General features: G+C 30.1%; 3 protein-coding genes across 5 annotated transcripts; 1 reads left to right on the top strand and 2 right to left on the bottom strand.

Annotated features, from left to right (window-relative positions):
- Positions 1-19: 19 nt before the first annotated feature.
- On the bottom strand, positions 20-3,587 carry LOC140055225 (N-acylethanolamine-hydrolyzing acid amidase-like). Its single transcript, XM_072100497.1, has 9 exons — positions 3,209-3,587; positions 2,604-2,768; positions 2,348-2,474; positions 2,158-2,248; positions 1,868-1,959; positions 1,559-1,731; positions 839-901; positions 640-735; positions 20-515 (listed from the first exon to the last, which is right to left on the bottom strand). The coding sequence occupies exons 1-9, from the start codon at positions 3,490-3,492 to the stop codon at positions 440-442; spliced, it is 1,167 nt and encodes a 388-aa protein (XP_071956598.1). The 5' UTR covers positions 3,493-3,587; the 3' UTR covers positions 20-439.
- An 8,586-nt stretch (positions 3,588-12,173) lies between these two features.
- On the bottom strand, positions 12,174-13,705 carry LOC140055235 (mitochondrial transcription rescue factor 1-like). Of its 3 annotated transcripts, none has more exons than XM_072100516.1 (4): positions 13,574-13,705; positions 12,790-13,334; positions 12,557-12,629; positions 12,174-12,468 (listed from the first exon to the last, which is right to left on the bottom strand). In XM_072100516.1, the coding sequence occupies exons 2-4, from the start codon at positions 13,320-13,322 to the stop codon at positions 12,298-12,300; spliced, it is 777 nt and encodes a 258-aa protein (XP_071956617.1). In that variant the 5' UTR covers positions 13,323-13,334; positions 13,574-13,705; the 3' UTR covers positions 12,174-12,297. The 3 variants fall into 3 exon arrangements, with proteins under 3 accessions (XP_071956617.1, XP_071956619.1, XP_071956618.1); XM_072100518.1 differs by having other exon boundaries at positions 12,790-13,165; positions 13,574-13,698; XM_072100517.1 differs by lacking the exon at positions 13,574-13,705 and adding an exon at positions 13,475-13,544.
- Positions 13,706-13,986: 281 nt separating this feature from the next.
- LOC140055238 (protein Mis18-alpha-like) lies at positions 13,987-18,207 on the top strand. The gene is made up of 5 exons (XM_072100520.1): positions 13,987-14,175; positions 15,444-15,510; positions 15,588-15,707; positions 17,612-17,708; positions 17,971-18,207. The coding sequence occupies exons 1-5, from the start codon at positions 14,022-14,024 to the stop codon at positions 18,205-18,207; spliced, it is 675 nt and encodes a 224-aa protein (XP_071956621.1). The 5' UTR covers positions 13,987-14,021.
- The last annotated feature ends 270 nt before the right edge of the window (positions 18,208-18,477 follow it).

The raw sequence follows: 18,477 nt of genomic DNA, 5'->3' as shown, positions 1-18,477 counted from the left end.
TGTTTAGTTTTATTCTATTACAATTGTTATATTTACAGTCAATGAATAATAATTAGTTTTTATTGCAATTATTATAATTAATTAACAGCTGCAAATAACAAAATAAGGAATTCAAAAATATAATTATTATATTATTTTACATTATTAACATTATATAAAAAAAATAGAAAATTGTATTTTTTCTTTGTGCAAGTGACACTTTTCACACAACTGTTTTCATATAACATAGTCACACTTGAAATAATAATAATACATCAACTGAGTTTTTAATAAAAAGGAATTGAATACGTTTTTATTTATTAATATTCTGGGTAGTGATGAGTTTAAATATAATCAATGAATCAACCGATCATGAAAACAATGCTATTGCTACAGAATACACACTGTATACTATATTCATTTAGTGTATGCATAGTGGCCTGGTTTTTTTTCTCAACTTTTAGGGATAATGACGGATGTACGTTTGAAACAAACCAGGTTGTGCTGCTGTCATCAATGTTGTGTACGTAGTTTTACTGAAAATAATAATAAAGTCAATACATTAAGGAGTGGCACATTTTAATACTAATATTAAGATTGTTCTTAGGGAATAACAATCTTAATATTTTGGTAACTTATTTTATATAACAAGAAACTTACTTATTAAGAACTGGTGGCTCTGATAATACTTGATACATGGTTTTGTCATTGATGTTTTTTCTGCCAACAGCTTTCATATATTTAATTCCTGGATCTCTGGAGGTACAGAAAACAAAATTGTATTGCTGATACTTTGCGAGTGTAAAATTTCATTTGAAAATGACACAGATGTGTAGCTTTTAGCCAGCTAAACACTAACCTCCTGTCATCACTAGGTGGTGGTGTTGTCCATCTGTCGTAGTTGGTTTCCAAGACAAACCATCTACAAAAGATTATGTCATTTGTTAAGTGGCAATCCTTAAATGTTTATTATGGAAATGAAGCAGATATCCAAGGTGTAGGTCAGTAAAACAATATAAATACTTATTTGTCTATTGATGGGACTAATATATTGATATCAAGTGCTTTTAATCTAGCTCTTGTTATAATGAAGCAGATATCCAAGGTGTAGGTCAGTAAAACAATATGAATACTTTACTTGTCTATTGATGGGACTAATATATTGATATCAAGTGCTTTTAATCTAGCTCTTGTTATAATGAAGCAGATATCCAAGGTGTAGGTCAGTAAAACAATATAGATACTTACTTGTCTATTGATGGGACTAATATATTGATATCAAGTGCTTTTAGTCTAGCTCTTGTTATAATGAAGCAGATATCCAAGGTGTAGGTCAGTAAAACAATATAAATACTTACTTGTCTATTGATGGGACTAATATATTGATATCAAGTGCTTTTAATCTAGCTCTTGTTATAATGAAGCAGATATCCAAGGTGTAGGTCAGTAAAACAATATGAATACTTACTTGTCTATTGATGGGACTAATATATTGATATCAAGTGCTTTTAGTCTAGCTATTGTTATAATGAAGCAGATATCCAAGGTGTAGGTCAGTAAAACAATATGAATACTTTACTTGTCTATTGATGGGACTAATATATTGATATCAAGTGCTTTTAATCTAGCTCTTGTTATAACAACCCCTTCGTCAGGATTCACTCCTCCAAGGATGTAATAGACAGGTGCAATTATATGACTGTCTACAAGTCTAGTGTACACTTTCTTAAATGTATCATCATACTCTAAAGCCTGCAAGATATAAATAAATATAATTGAATGAAGTTCAATTCTAGATGGAGAAATATGGTAGTTGGAACCAAGAAATGGTAAACTCTCTTAACTATGGTGGGAGAAAGTACAGGAATAAACAAATAAATGGGGTTACCTCACGAGTTAAAAAGCTTGTAAATGATGTGGAGGTACCATTCATTAATGCACTTAACAATCCCATAATATTCTCATAAATATTTCCTTTGTCTGAAAAAAAAAACATTGTTGACATATTTATGAAATTATGGATACATTAAGCCATTTAGTCATAATATTAGAGAATTGAAGTAAATTACATATCACATTATTCTTTTGTTTGTTAGCAAAACAATACAAGAATTTTAGTACAGATTACATAACAGTCTTAGAGAAGAACTTGTTCCATTAAACGAATATCGCATTCACCTCTTTCATCAATGGATACTGTAAACACGTTTGGTTTCATACCGGTAAATACACCAATATTTCCAATATATGATGTACTTGTAAATACAGTCTGAAAAAAAGAATATTTTATTAATAAGTGAACTGTTGCTGAATTAGTCCTAGATTTCATCAAATTACTATAGCAAAGCTGGCAGCAAAGTTTTCTTACACGATTGTTTCTTTTCCAATCCAATACAACGGTTAAATTGCGTAGGATATCTGCCAAATGGTAGTCTAAATTACGGCCATGCCATATCATGTTATCGCTATCAACTGCTACTATACTTGTGCAGAACCTGAAATAGTTGTGTTAATAAGCAATGATTAGATATGTTGCAAGCTAGAAACATGTAAAGGCACAATGGTACATATTTTTCATTCATTGCTATCAAAGTAAATATTTCAACACAAAAAATAGAACTTACGCTGTTGCTTCATATAAAATATTGAGTGCAAACACTTCTCCAATACTGACATTAAGAAACTTAGCAATGCCTTTTATTTCACCAGAATATGGAGTAGGCATATACTTGTTAAGCTCAGATCCAATCAATTCAACCAGTGGAATAGCTTCTTTAGGTAACTCAGTACTTCAAAAGGTGAATACAATATGGAAATATTCAATTATTTGATGAATTTTAATTTAAATGCATTAATAAATCTTATATTATGTTAGTGAAAATATACGATGAAGAAAATTACAAATAAATACATCAAATACTGTATTTTGTTGTTGTACCCGACCATAAGTTTGTCTAAAAATGTACAAATTTATATAAAGAATGACATTTAATAAAGGGAACATTTTCTCATTTGTCAGTATGCCTAGCTAGGCCCACTGTAAATTGCATTCATTTTAAATATTAAAATATATCAGAACATCATAGAGTAAATTCTTTACTCCATGATCAGAAGCTCAATAAATAGCTTTTTATTAGTAGTAAATATATTAAATAGGAAATCACTAATTTATTTAAGTTTATTTTTAGTAATTAATAATATATAAATAAAAATGTAAAACTTAACTTACGCCAAAGCATTTTTGACCATTTGTGCCAACATAGTTTTGTTGTAATGCACTAAAACAGGTGCCCATCGATCTTCTTCTGGGAGATCTAAATTTACGTCGTATCGCGGGGGAACGTCCTCTTTTCTGAGAGTGTGAGCCCTCGTCCAGCTAGCTTGTTGTTGTTGAATTGACTCTGCTGCTGCTGCTGACCCTCCTCCTGCGACACTGAAACTGTGCGTACATGATGCTAAAACTGCTATCAGTAGAGTTAAAAATGTATATACTATGTTCTTCCAACCCTTCATGTCGAAAATAGGAGATTGGGATTAGGCCTAGGCCTGAAAATTATTTCTTCAGGACGGACTTCCGAAACGTCTAGTGACTAGTCATAAACAATCGTCGTGTTCAGGTATATAAACTATACCAAACTGGCGAGTAAATCATGTTTTACTTTTTAAACCTCGCAACGTCTGGTTGAAAAGGCTACTCGGACCAATAATTTCTATTAGCCTAGGGGTTATTGCGATTTGGACGTTTCTGATTGGCTGTAGCCATGGACTATATTGATTAACACTGTTCTGATTGGTTGTAGCTTTGAATACATCTTCTCGGAACTCGTCCTTAATACAATAGCAATTTAGCACAGTGTTTTACTATAATTAAATAGCAATTTAGGTAAATGTCTTTTGAAATGAAATTAAATAAATTATAACCAATTTGGTTAGAGTAAAACACAATGATAAAGAATAGGAAACATTTAATAATATGATAAATTACATTTACATAGCAATTTAGCACTGTGTTTTACTATAACCAATTTGGTTAGAGTAAAACACAATGATATGGAATAAGAAACATTTAATAACATGATAAATGACATTTAGCAATTTAGCACTGTGTTTTACTATAACCAATTTGGTTAGAGTAAAGCACAATGATAAAGAATAGGAAACATTTAATAACATGATAAATGACATTCACATAGCAATTTAGCACTGTGTTTTACTATAACCAATCAGATTAGAGTAAAACACAATGATAAAGAATAGGAAACATTTAATAATATGATATATAACATTTACATAGCAATTTAGCACTGTGTTTTACTATAACCAATTTGATTAGAGTAAAACACAACGATAAAGAATAGGAAACATTTAATAACATGATAAATTACATTTACATAGCAATTTATCACTGTGTTTTACTATAACCAATTTGGTTAGAGTAAAACACAATGATAAAGAATAGGAAACATTTAATAATATGATAAATTACATTTACATAGCAATTTATCACTGTGTTTTACTATAACCAATTTGGTTAGAGTAAAACACAATGATAAAGAATAAGAAACATTTAATAACATGATAAATGACATTTACATAGCAATTTAGCACTGTGTTTTACTATAACCAATTTGGTTAGAGTAAAGCACAATGATAAAGAATAGGAAACATTTAATAACATGATAAATGACATTCACATAGCAATTTAGCACTGTGTTTTACTATAACCAATCAGATTAGAGTAAAACACAATGATAAAGAATAGGAAACATTTAATAATATGATATATAACATTTACATAGCAATTTAGCACTGTGTTTTACTATAACCAATTTGATTAGAGTAAAACTCAACGATAAAGAATAAGAAACATTTACTAACATGATAAATTACATTTACATAGCAATTTATCACTGTGTTTTACTATAACCAATTTGGTTAGAGTAAAACACAATGATAAAGAATAGGAAACATTTAATAATATGATAAATTACATTTACATAGCAATTTATCACTGTGTTTTACTATAACCAATTTGGTTAGAGTAAAACACAATGATAAAGAATAGGAATTTAATAATATGATATATAACATTTACATAGCAATTTAGCACTGTGTTTTACTATAACCAATTTGGTTATGGTAAAGCACAATGATAAAGAATAGGAAACATTTAAAAATATGATAAATGACATTCACATAGCAATTTAGCACTGTGTTTTACTATACCAATTTGATTAGAGTAAAACACAATGATAAAGAATATGAAACATTTAATAATATGATAAATTGCTAGCACTGTGTTTTACTATACCAATTTAGTTTTGGATAAAGAATATGAATTTAAAGAATGGATATAATATGATATGATACAATATGATTTTCTCCCAATTAGTAAGACATTTTGGAATACTGCGTGCGTAGTGCACCTAACAAGATCATGTTCGCTATTTAAAACTCACATTTTAAAACCGTAAACGCATAAATTTGCGGACATACTCGTAAAACACACTTCCAGAGATTTAATAATTTTAACAGTACTACAAAATCCATAATATAAAGTAGTATAGATTTGTACAAAAAGAGCAGAACAATTAAATTAACTGTCATTACATCTACTGAACTGTCTCATTACATCTACTGAAAAATTCATCGCGATGAATTTATTTATAATACACCAATCAGATCACACGCAATTAGTATGGAATGCCAGTTTAGGCGATGATAAAATCGCGTCGATGATGCAATGAAAATTGCGTCGATGTGATGAAAATTGCGTCGATGAATATAGTATTGATGTAATGATGTGATGAACATTGCGTCGATGAAAATTGCGTCGATGTAATGAAAATTGCGTTAATGTGATGAAAATTGTGTCGATGAAAATTGCGTCGATGAAAACTGCATCGATGAAAACTGCATCGATGAAAAAAAAAATAATTTTCATCGATGCAGTTTTCATCGATGAAAATTGCGATCTCCCTGCCGGTATGATTTGAATATGATGTCATGGATGCTGGACATCTGGATTTTATGTACTGAACTGGTGGATTAACGGAAGCAATTAGCTAGAAGATATAATGTGTCCGAAAGGACAATAATGGATCCATTGCTAAAATGTGTTGACAATAAATCACTAAAATGTTAATCAGTGCATATATTTCAACATTGTTTTAGTGCGCGATCACTGTGCGCTTGTCTATAACGCGCGCTAGCGCAAGCGGTAAACATGTTTATCATATCAAAATATTCAGAAACCGTCAATTTTTAGCAACATAATAACATTATTAACATCATTATTAACATCATCATTTACTTTACTAGTAGTCATTTTCATCATTGATTGAATTAAAACCATTTGGAATTTTCATAATCAATTAAATTCATCACATCAATTTTCATCGATGCAGTTTTCATCGACGCAATTTTCATCGATGCAGTTTTCATCGACGCAATTTTCATCGACGCAATTTTCATCGATGCAATTTTCATCGACGCAATGTAAATTGCGTCGACGCAATCTACATTGCATCGACGCAATCTACATTGCGTCGATGCAATTTTCATCGACGCAATTTCATCATCGACGCAATTTTTATCATCGCCAAAAACTTGTGTAAAACGGCGTTCCATAAGTGACGAATCGCATATTCGCCGTTTATTGTTGAGGCGCGTAAACAGTGTGCGCAATGCACGTTTTCTTCCCATGACGAGACGAATCGATATTCGACTCTTCGTGTGACGAATAATCGCCAAATTATAATTAATATAATTAATTAATGAAATAAGATACGCAGTTGATGTTTGCATCAATTGTTCTTTAGAATAAATACTTTCGAAATACAAAACAAAAAATGTGTGGTGAGTGACGATATGTTCAATCATGGACCTATAAATTACTAATTTATAGGTCCATGATTCAATATCCGTAGCTTCAATTCAAACATAATGTAACAGAAAATTCGAAGCGTAAAAAACATTCGTTTACACAACACTTTTTTTTATACTTTATTATTGATTATTATATTATACAGGAATACTATTTATTTCCTCATTTCTACCCAAGAATAAACAATTTTTGGATACAAAACTTTATGTGAATTACATTACCAAAATATTAAAATGAGGATAAAAAAACATCGCGTAAAATACTCGTACTCAAAAGCTTCTGAAATTTGTAGATCTATGTCATGAAAAAGAAATTTGACATTCCCAATAATTTTTTTTGGCAAAAATGTAATATATGAAACATACAATTTACATAGTTTATCATTGTTTTTTATTAGAACCAATATGGTTACACAGTTAAACATAGTGATAAAGAATAGATACTTGTTAGGTTACTACCCTACCCTCTAGTTTGAAGCAACATTATAAATTCATCGAGAAAAAAAACGTATCGTATTCAGAAACGTTTGATATTTTGTATAGATATGTTCAATAAGACAAAACAAATTATAAATTTCAAGACAAATCGATGATTTCCATTATTTGCATTTCAAAAAATTCACACTTATGAAAGACCATACATTTTCAACATTTCCTTTTTTCTGTGTACCGAGTTTAGAAACTTTTTGAATACCAGACGTATTTTTTTGTGATGCTTTTTCATTTGAATTGTAGTATAAAATGTCATTGAAACGAGATAAAAATCATACAAGACATGTTATAATAGGTTGCTCTATATACATAACAAAATTAGTTCTTTTTTTTGGTAAGAATCGCCAATGAAGTAGAAAGTTATTTCAGATGTAGTGTGCATTTATACGTCATTAATAGTAGGCCTAAAATATAATATTAAATATTATAAAGAATATCAAACATTTTATGTTATGAAAAATAAAATTGACATATAAGTTTATCATTGTGTTTTACTATAACCATTTTTGTTAAAAGTTAAACACAGTGAGTGATAAAGAATAGAACTGTTTTAGTTTATTTAACCCTAACCCTAGTTTGAAGCGATCACATATTTAATATTCATCGCTAAAAATACGTATCGTCTTGAAAAACGTTTGATATTTGGTAGATATGTTCAATATAGGTTCTTACATCTATAATGCAAAAGAAATATCCTAATAGTTTTATTTTGATTTCTGAGAATCATCAATGAAGTAAAAATGTGTTGGAAATGTATTGTCTTTCATAAGTGTAAATGTTTAGAAATGCAAATTATTAAAATCACGAATTTGTCTTGAAACTTTTATTTTTTGTTTGTTTTATAGACGTAAGAACCTATTGAACATATTTACCAAATTTCAAATGTTTCTGAATACGATACGTATTTTTTCGCGATGAATTAAGTATGTGATCGCTTCAAACTAGGGTTAGAGTTATATAACCTAAAACAGTGTCTATTCTTTATCATTGTGTTTAACTGTGTAACCAAATTGGTTCTGTAAAACAAGATGATAAACTATGTAACTTGTATTTATTATTATTACATTATATGTATCCTATAATGTCATATGAAAAATAAAATGTACATAGTTTATCATTGTGCTGTACTAAAACCAATTTGGTTAAAAGTTAAACGCAGTGTTAAAGAATGAACTGTTAGGTTATTTAACCCTAACCCTAGTTTGAAGCGATCACATACTTAATTCATCGATAAAAATACGTATCGTCTTAAAAAACGTTTGAAATTTGGTACATGTTCAATATAGGTTCTTACATCTATAATGTAAAAGAAATATCATAATTTGTTTTATTTTGATTTCTGGGAATCATCAATGAAGTAAAAATGTGTTGGAAAATGTATGGTATTTCATAAGTGTACATTTTTAGAAATGCAAATTATTAAAATCACGAATTTTTTGTGAAATTTATATTTTTTGTTTGTTTTATAGACGTAAGAACCTATTAAACATATCTAACAAATTTCAAAAGTTTCTAAATACGATACGTACTTTTTCGCGATGAATTTATTATGTCGCTTCAAACTAGGGTTAGGGTTATATAACCTAAAACAGTATCTATTCTTTATCACTGTGTTTAACTGTGTCACCAAATTGGTTCTGTAAAACAAGATGATAAACTATGTAACTTGTATTTATTATATTATTACATTATATGTATCCTATTCTTTTCATAACGTTTAGATAATAAGATATGTTTAATATAATATTTTGCTATGTAAATAATATCATATAATAAATGTTTCATTATCATTGTGTTTTACTGTAACCAAATTGGCTATAGTAAAACACAATACTAAATTTGTATGTAAATGTATCATATTATTATATGTTTCCTATTCTTAATTTGTGTTTTACTGTATCCAGCACAGTGCTAAATATCATTTATCATAGTTAAAATGTTTTACTCTAACCAAATTGGTTATAGTAAAACACAGTGATAAATTACTATGTAAATGTCATTTATCATATTATTAAATGTTTCATATTCTTTATCATTGTGCTTTACTCTAATCAAATTGGTTATAGTAAAACACAGTGCTAAATTTCTATGTGAATGTCATTTATCATGTTATTAAATGTTTCCTATTCTTTATCATTGTGTTTTACTCTAACCAAATTGGTTATAGTAAAACACAGTGCTAAATTGCTATGTAATGACATTTATCATATTATTAAATGTTTCCTATTCTATATCATTGTGCTTTACCATAACCAAATTGGTTATAGTAAAACATTGTGCTAAATTGCTAGCTATGTAAATAATCATTATTATTAAATGTTTCCTATTCTTTGTCATTGTGTTTTACTCTAACCAAATTGGTTATAGTAAAACACAGTGCTAAATTGCTATGTAATGACATTTATCATATTATTAAATGTTTCCTATTCTATATCATTGTGCTTTACCATAACCAAATTGGTTATAGTAAAACATGGTGCTAAATTGCTATGTAAATAATCATTATTATTAAATGTTTCCTATTCTATATCATTGTGCTTTACCATAACCAAATTGGTTATAGTAAAACACAGTGATAAATTGCTATGTAAATGTCATTTATCATATTATTAAATGTTTCCTATTCTTTATCATTATGTTTTACTTTAACCAAATTGGTTATAGTAAAACACAGTGCTAAATTGCTATGTAAATGTCATTTATCATATTATTAAATGTTTCCTATTCTATATCATTGTGCTTTACCATAACCAAATTGGTTATAGTAAAACACAGTGATAAATTTCTATGTAAATGTCATTTATCATATTATTAAATGTTTCCTATTCTATATCATTGTGTTTTACTATAACCAAATTGGTTATAGTAAAACACAGTGCTAAATTGCTATGTAAATAATCATTATTATTAAATATTTCCTATTCTTTATCATTGTGTTTTACTCTAACCAAATTGGTTATAGTAAAACACAGTGCTAAATTGCTATGTAAATGTCATTTATCATATTATTAAGTGTTTCCTATTCTTTATCATTGTGTTTTACTTTAACCAAATTGGTTATAGTAAAACACAGTGCTAAATTGCTATGTAAATGTCATTTATCAAATTATTAAATGTTTCCTATTCTATATCATTGTGTTTTACTCTAACCAAATTGGTTATAGTAAAACACAGTGCTAAATTGCTATGTGAATGTCATATATCATATTATTAAATGTTTCCTATTCTTTATCATTGTGTTTTACTTTAACCAAATTGGTTATAGTAAAACACAGTGCTAAATTGCTATGTAAATAATCATTATTATTAAATGTTTCCTATTCTTTATCATTGTGTTTTACTCTAACCAAATTGGTTATAGTAAAACACAGTGATAAATTGCTATGTAAATGTCATTTATCATATTATAAAATGTTTCCTATTCTATATCATTGTGTTTTACTATAACCAAATTGGTTATAGTAAAACACAGTGCTAAATTGCTATGTAAATAATCATTATTATTAAATATTTCCTATTCTTTATCATTGTGTTTTACTCTAACCAAATTGGTTATAGTAAAACACAGTGCTAAATTGCTATGTAAATGTCATATATCATATTATTAAATTCCTATTCTTTATCATTCTGCTTTACTTTAACCAAATTGGTTATAGTAAAACACAGTGCTAATTGCTATGTAAATGTCATTTATCATATTATTAAGTGTTTCCTATTCTTTATCATTGTGTTTTACTTTAACCAAATTGGTTATAGTAAAACACAGTGCTAAATTGCTATGTAAATGTCATTTATCAAATTATTAAATGTTTCCTATTCTATATCATTGTGTTTTACTCTAACCAAATTGGTTATAGTAAAACACAGTGCTAAATTGCTATGTGAATGTCATATATCATATTATTAAATGTTTCCTATTCTTTATCATTGTGTTTTACTCTAACCAAATTGGTTATAGTAAAACACAGTGCTAAATTGCTATGTAAATGTCATTTATCATATTATTAAATTCCTATTCTTTATCATTCTGCTTTACTTTAACCAAATTGGTTATAGTAAAACACAGTGATAAATTGCTATGTAATTGACATTTATCATATTATTAAATGTTTCCTATTCTTTATCATTGTGTTTTACTCTAACCAAATTGGTTATTGTAAAACACAGTATATTTTACCTCAACAACATCGCCGCAAAATTGTTTATACGTTTATTTTGATTGGCTAACTAAAGTACGGTCTAATGAATATTGATATCAGAAGATTCCCTAGCTTAGTGAAAAAGTTTTATTACCAAAAATATGCTGATTACGTCACTACCGGAAGTTGTAGTCTAGCATGATGCAGACGCAATTGATTATGTACGTTTGTTAAACATATAAAAAGCTGTAAATTACCACAAAACGACAATAGGAAAGAATTCAAAGAAATGCCCTACGTGTTCAAAATCATTGTTTTAATATAGTCTGTATGTATAACTAACAATTGACCTTGTGGAAGAGCGTATAAATTTAATTTAAAGTAAAACATGATTTACTCGCCAATTTGGTCGTGTTGTTGTAGTTTTACAAGTACTATCACGTGATACCATGTTTGTACAAGCACGTGATTTACTGTCCAGGGTCATCCCCAGGGACGTTTCAAAGATAGTACAATCAGTGTCATGAGTCCTGTAAGGTTTGCCCAGGGAGGTGTATACTATTATTTTTATACCTCCCTGGTTTGCCGCTGTCGATTGCAACTAAATATTTGTTGGCCATTTTTTAAAATAAAAAACTTTATATAAAAGAAACAAAGATTACAAAGGCTTCTGTTTTATTTTATTTGCCTATATTGACTGACATGACAGTTCGAGTGATTTTCACCCACTTGAAATCAACAAACACACACCTTATTTTATCTATATATTATCACCAATTCTTATGCCAATGAATTCATTTTTTCAGGTCTTTGATTCTTCCCCTTGTAAGTCAAGTTTTTTCCACCTACGTAGTTTTATTTTAATTTGATTTTTACTTGTCTTTTCAGATGCAACCTTCAACACAACAACACGCATAACTATGTTGTCATTATCATCATCTCTTATCATATCAAGAACATCACCTGCTTTCACCTACAATGTAAAGAAAAAAATAAAATGTCATTTAACTTATCATTTTCTGTAAAAAACTCTAAAATAGTACAATGGAATATTTCCTTACCATTTTGCTTTTCTTTGAAACTCGTTCATTATTTACAAGTAATCTACTTTTAAGAAATGCATCTTCAACTTTTCTGAAAGATTGTAAGGCAATTTAAATTTAGTATCTATGCTTAGTATGCATCATGTCAAACTTATATATAAATAAATAAGTGCATAAATATGGTGAACTATGATCTTGATCTGAGTATACAGAACATTATATGGAGATATTAGTTTATTATTATGACTTACTTTCTGGCAATTCCAAGTCCAGAACTTAGCACACTGTCCAGACGAAGAGAGGGAACTACCTGTACAATATTTTTCCACCCTTTTGGTAGTAAATCAACTTCTTCCTCTTCATCATCATCCATCTCCTCCTCCTCATCAGATTCCAATTCCTCTGTTGATTTTGTTTCTTTCTGTTTCTTTCTTGATACATAATATCGTACACAAACATTTTGACTTCCAAAAACCGAGTACTTCCTTGTAGCAAGCACACAATTACTGGTTTTTGTCGTCACCAATAGATCATGTTTCATCAACCATGCACCTGAATCTACTTTCTTTATTGGCAAAAATGATTTCAGAGCAGGCCTACCTTCTTCACAAGTATTTCTGTTTTTATCTTCATAACAAAAGATGCAACTTTTACTTATTATAAAACTTAGATATTTATTTTTGACAAAACACATTCCATTATTAATATTATGCTGTGGCTGTACAAATAATGGTGGTAATTTCCATGGTCTATGAAACAATTTGAGATTTTGGAAACAGAGCATGTTTGACAGCAGCTGTTGAAAAAAAAAATATCAACATTTGTGCTAGAAGAGGTAAAGTAAGCCTACACTGCAATACACACACGTCATAGTAGGCCTAGTTATATACAGAGTGTAGTAAAATAGTATAGTATACATATCGTCGGGATACATACTGTAGATACACTAGATTATAGATAGGCTATCCTAACCAGTGCAGTGTAGTCGCCTTATTTATCAAATGAATTATGTTTATAGTAAATAACCGGTCTTACTTATTGATGTTTTGGTTTAAAAAGTAGGTAGTAGTTTTATACCTACAAATGTCTGATGTAGGTTAAAACTTATAGTACTTTCTATACACAGACACCAAAAAAAGAATGTTGTTGACACAAATAACAATAACACGTTGTGTATTTTTGACCTCACACCATCACGTGACTTTTAGTACTTTTTATTTATTTTTTGTAGTTTATAAAATGAGTTTTCAAAATGTTATCAATGTCTTTTATATTATTATTATTTTATTATCAGCTATTTTGAATCTGTTATTACTAGGCCTAGCCTATTAATTAGAATAAACCTATTGATTGGCATAATCAAAGATCTATCTTTGGCATAATGCATCAAGCAAGAGAATTTCCCCTTTTAATCGACGTCATATAAAATTACGTAATGTGTCAGAGGTTGAAGTTCAAATTTTGACAGTCAGCGCGCGAAACCATGGATGGAAGATCTTTAGAGGAGGAGGGTTCGACAATCAGTGAAAAAGAAGAATATCCAATAGTCATAGTATGTTTAAAATGTGGTAATATACTGGGCGACTCTTGTTCATGGATATGTGCTAATAATGACCTTAAAACAATAACTATGCGACGTAAGTAATAAAAGAAGGAAGTACAAGTTAGCTAAAGGCCTAGCTAGGCTGAATACATTACAGATCACTCCGGCCGCGCTTCACTCCGGCCGCGCTTCAATCCGGCCGCAGCTATGGAGCGCCCAATGAGTCTTTTACAACGGAGAAACGTTTTTTGTAGAGAATCAAAATAAACATTTGTATAAATCATACAGTATATTTTTTCTCTTTCAGGATCACAACAACATAGCAAGTGTTTTAAATTAGGTCTAATGCTAAAACAAAATAATTTGTGTTTTATCCAATGTATAATAGGCTAGTATATTAATTGTAATGTGATTAATTAATGTAATTTATTGCAATGTACCCTATATGTCATATTATTTTTATCATATATAAATTAAAATATAAAATCATTCTAAATTGGACTGTACAAAAATGATATATTAATTAACAGGTTACATTAATTAGACGGATATTTGATTATTTGAAATAAATTAATTAATATTGTAAATATTGTTATTAACTGTAATAATTCTATAACAAACATCAATAATAATTGATTATTTGAAATAAATAAATTAATATTTTACATATTGTTATTAACTATAATTAGTAAGTATGGGTACTGGCAAGATAAAGTGTTATAAAAATTGTTGCTAATAAATATTCAACTAGTTCCATTTAAATTCACCAAGAATTTGTTATAACACTGAACAGTATAGAAAACGTAGATATGGGCGCTCCATACTAACGGCCCCTTTGCACAGGAAGTCGAATTGAATAGCGGCCGGAGTGCATAACATCGCGCTAAACTGATACGGCGGCCGGAGTGATCGGCTACCGCTAGGCTAGGCCCTCCTCCTACTAACTAAAACTAGCTAGTGTCGTGCGTGAGTAGAATAAGTAGCCATGATGGCCCGTGAGAGCCATGGGAAATACCAACCATCATTCATATCTGAATGATTGTTGGTATTTCATTTCAGGCCGAATGAGTTATTATTATGTTTCATGTTGCCTAGCCTATTTTTAAATTATGCATGGACTGGTATTTTAAATAACACGTAGGCCTAGTAGTAATATTATTAATAAATAATATAATAATATTAAATAAAATAATATAAAAAAGATTAAAAACAAACATTTTCAAAAGCTACAAACAAAATACTATCAAGTTAATTTACCTGGGGATTAGCAGCAGTTACTACGATAGGCGAGATATGAACATGCTATTTATAGTAATCTGTAGCAATTGATATCATATTTTTATTCTTGTTGTAATTATTTAGGTGTTACAAAAGTGGTAGAGATTGAACAAGACCTGATTACATCAGAGAAAGGTGTAGATATTGGAAGGCAAGTCAAATAAGTAAATTCTATTCAATTTGGTAAAAATTGTTTTCAAAAGTTTTATAAATTGTTTTTTTTTTTAGTACATATCAAAAACTTTTCTGCGTATGTGACGAGATGATTGGGCGAATATACCAGACCACGCCAAGAGCACTCGACAATTTAAGGGATGTGTTTACCCTTGATATCAACAAAATACAAAGGTACTGTTGACAATGTTACTGTTAATAATGGTGATGACAGATGAGGAATGATAGCAACAAAATACAAAGGTACTGTTGACAATGTTACTGTTAATAATGGTGATGACAGATGAGGAATGATAGCAACAAAATACAAAGGTACTGTTGACAATGTTACTGTTAATAATGGTGATGACAGATGAGGAATGATATCAACAAAATACAAAGGTACTGTTGACAATGTTACTGTTAATAATGGTGATGACAGATGAGGAATGATAGCAACAAAATACAAAGGTACTGTTGACAATGTTACTGTTAATAATGGTGATGACAGATGAGGAATGATAGCAACAAAATACAAAGGTACTGTTGACAATGTTACTGTTAATAATGATGATGACAGATGAGGAATGATATCAACAAAATACAAAGGTACTGTTGACAATGTTACTGTTAATAATGGTGATGACAGATGAGGAATGATAGCAACAAAATACAAAGGTACTGTTGACAATGTTACTGTTAATAATGGTGATGACAGCAGGGCCGTAGCCAGGATCTGTCAAGGGGGGGTTCGGACACTAAATATTTGGGTCAAACCCCCTACCCCCCCCCCCCCTTCACCCAGCCTGATGCGAAGCGAATTTTGTTAAATGACACCCCTAGATGGCCGGAAAAGACACTCTCGTGCAGCATGCTATATAACCAATGAGCAAAAAGATCATACTTTTTTCCTCCTCCTCAAACACGTCGATAATTTAAATGACGATAACTATTTGTTGCCGTATGTTAGATGCGCGTGCTCTGTGCGGAACCGCCGATTGTTTGATCATTTACTCCGTATTTTGTTTTGCGTTCAAGTTCAATGCGAACGTATATCTAGGAGCAGCCCCGAAAAAAGCACACTGGGTGAAGGCGAATGCTATTTGCTAGCTCTATCTATAATATTTATTTACAGCAATTTGTTGAGGAATATAAATATGTAAATAGGTGATATTGATACATTTTAGTACGTATTGGCTGGTGGTCTAGAAAAAAATAATCGGATGCCATAATGTGAACTACGTCAGTACTTGATACCATAGATATTATAGTGTAAAATATTAATATTCACTATAATCCTCTATGATACATTATACTTCATAGTCACACATAAATACTGATGTACGTCGGAAGGCTATATACTTTATGCATGCTGCCTGACTGCCAGTGATCTAAACAATTATAGGTACGCAGTTGTCTGGCGGTGTCCTTTGTACGAATCGTTCGTGCGCCAGCTCGCTATGAGACGCGTCAATATCATGTTACATGCAGGGACCAAACATTTATTTTTCAGGTTAAAATCGGCAATTCATTTGCAGCTTTTAGAAATTTACAGACACGTATCACTAGTTGACGCTCATACAGAGAAGAAGGTTCACGAACAAGTTCACGAACTTTTCAATTTACCAACAACTTTTTGTACTGTGGGGCACGTATTTGGAGGATTTTTGGAGATGAGGGTGAGGTATTGGGCATGTCGGGGATGGGGGTTCGCTGTAAAGGGGGGGTTCGCCCGAACCATAAAAACCCCCCCTGGCTACGGGCCTGGACAGATGAGGAATGATATCAACAAAATACAAAGGTACTGTTGACAATGTTACTGTTAATAATGGTGATGACAGATGAGGAATGATATCAACAAAATACAAAGGTACTGTTGACAATGTTACTGTTAATAATGGTGATGACAGATGAGGAATGATATCAACAAAATACAAAGGTACTGTTGACAATGTTACTGTTAATAATGGTGATGACAGATGAGGAATGATAGCAACAAAAATGTGTAAAAAAAAGGTGACCATAAGAATTTACAGTGGATATGTTGGTTGTTTTCTTAATTAAATGATGTTATTTGTTTTCTGTATATTTTAACTCAGCTATCACATTGGTAGTGGAGAGAAAACAGCAGGAGTTGACACCGACAGTATTATTGACCTTCCATCTGCCAGATCCTTACAAGATGACCTTTATAAGGTTTGTTTATAGTTCAAATGTCTACACTATGAAATTAGTTTGACAAAAAAAGTGTGATATGCCTAAATATGGTAATATAACATCATGTCCATATATGGGCACATCACATTTTTTATAACATAAAGATTGATAGTGTAGACAGAGCTTTTCAATGATCATGTGTTCTTATCATCAATCATTACAAATAAATAAAGCAGCACTAAGCAATAAAAGCCTGATGTTATTAGTATTAATATTTAATGATTTATTTGATGCTTTTCAGGTAAAGGCTACAATATGCTCACTAAACAAACGAATTATCAACATAGAAAACGTTTTGAAAAGTGATGACACAGATCAAGAAGAAAAGCCTCAGGAAAAAATGGAAGATGATGTGGTTACCGAAACAGGCAAAGCAAGAGGATTTACCTCATACGAGGGCATGCCTGATTTTGATGTAAATAATAGTAAAAAATTAGGCAAGAGTCCAGCAAGAGTAAAGAGAAAACGCACACGATAATATTTATTAAATTGTTATTCACGCTTTATTTTAAAATCAGCCTTTAAGTGCTTCATATAGCAAATATTTTGAACAGATATTAATTTAATTAATTCTGTATTAAATTATTATAGTTTTGGTCTTTCCAATTGTGTACTCTATTGCTGTTATTTGTCATTTAACTAGTTATACATTGAATGAATCATTTGATTTTTATTAGAGTAATGAATCCACTGAGCACCCGTTTTGTTGAATAAATAACCAACTTATTGAAGGCGTTTATTAAGGCAG

Source organism: Antedon mediterranea, chromosome 7 (genome assembly GCF_964355755.1).
Source record: "Antedon mediterranea chromosome 7, ecAntMedi1.1, whole genome shotgun sequence".
In the NCBI taxonomy this organism is placed as follows: domain Eukaryota; kingdom Metazoa; phylum Echinodermata; class Crinoidea; order Comatulida; family Antedonidae; genus Antedon; species Antedon mediterranea.
Note: the sequence above shows the minus strand (reverse complement) of the source record. Positions and strands in the feature narration are given on the sequence as shown.

Excerpts from the sequence above, each read along its gene's own strand:
- LOC140055235 (XM_072100516.1), bottom strand. The coding sequence starts at position 13,322 with ATGCTCTGTTTCCAAAATCTCAAATTGTTTCATAGACCATGGAAATTA. Across the intron at positions 12,630-12,789 it reads GGACTTGGAATTGCCAGAAA|AAAAGTTGAAGATGCATTTC; the intron begins GTAAGTCATAAT and ends ACAATCTTTCAG. Across the intron at positions 12,469-12,556 it reads TTTCAAAGAAAAGCAAAATG|GTGAAAGCAGGTGATGTTCT; the intron begins GTAAGGAAATAT and ends TTTACATTGTAG.
- LOC140055225 (XM_072100497.1), bottom strand. The coding sequence starts at position 3,492 with ATGAAGGGTTGGAAGAACATAGTATATACATTTTTAACTCTACTGATA. Across the intron at positions 736-838 it reads CCACCTAGTGATGACAGGAG|AGATCCAGGAATTAAATATA; the intron begins GTTAGTGTTTAG and ends CTGTACCTCCAG. Across the intron at positions 516-639 it reads GAGCCACCAGTTCTTAATAA|TAAAACTACGTACACAACAT; the intron begins GTAAGTTTCTTG and ends TATTATTTTCAG.
- LOC140055238 (XM_072100520.1), top strand. The coding sequence starts at position 14,022 with ATGGATGGAAGATCTTTAGAGGAGGAGGGTTCGACAATCAGTGAAAAA. Across the intron at positions 15,708-17,611 it reads GATATCAACAAAATACAAAG|CTATCACATTGGTAGTGGAG; the intron begins GTACTGTTGACA and ends ATTTTAACTCAG. Across the intron at positions 17,709-17,970 it reads TACAAGATGACCTTTATAAG|GTAAAGGCTACAATATGCTC; the intron begins GTTTGTTTATAG and ends GATGCTTTTCAG.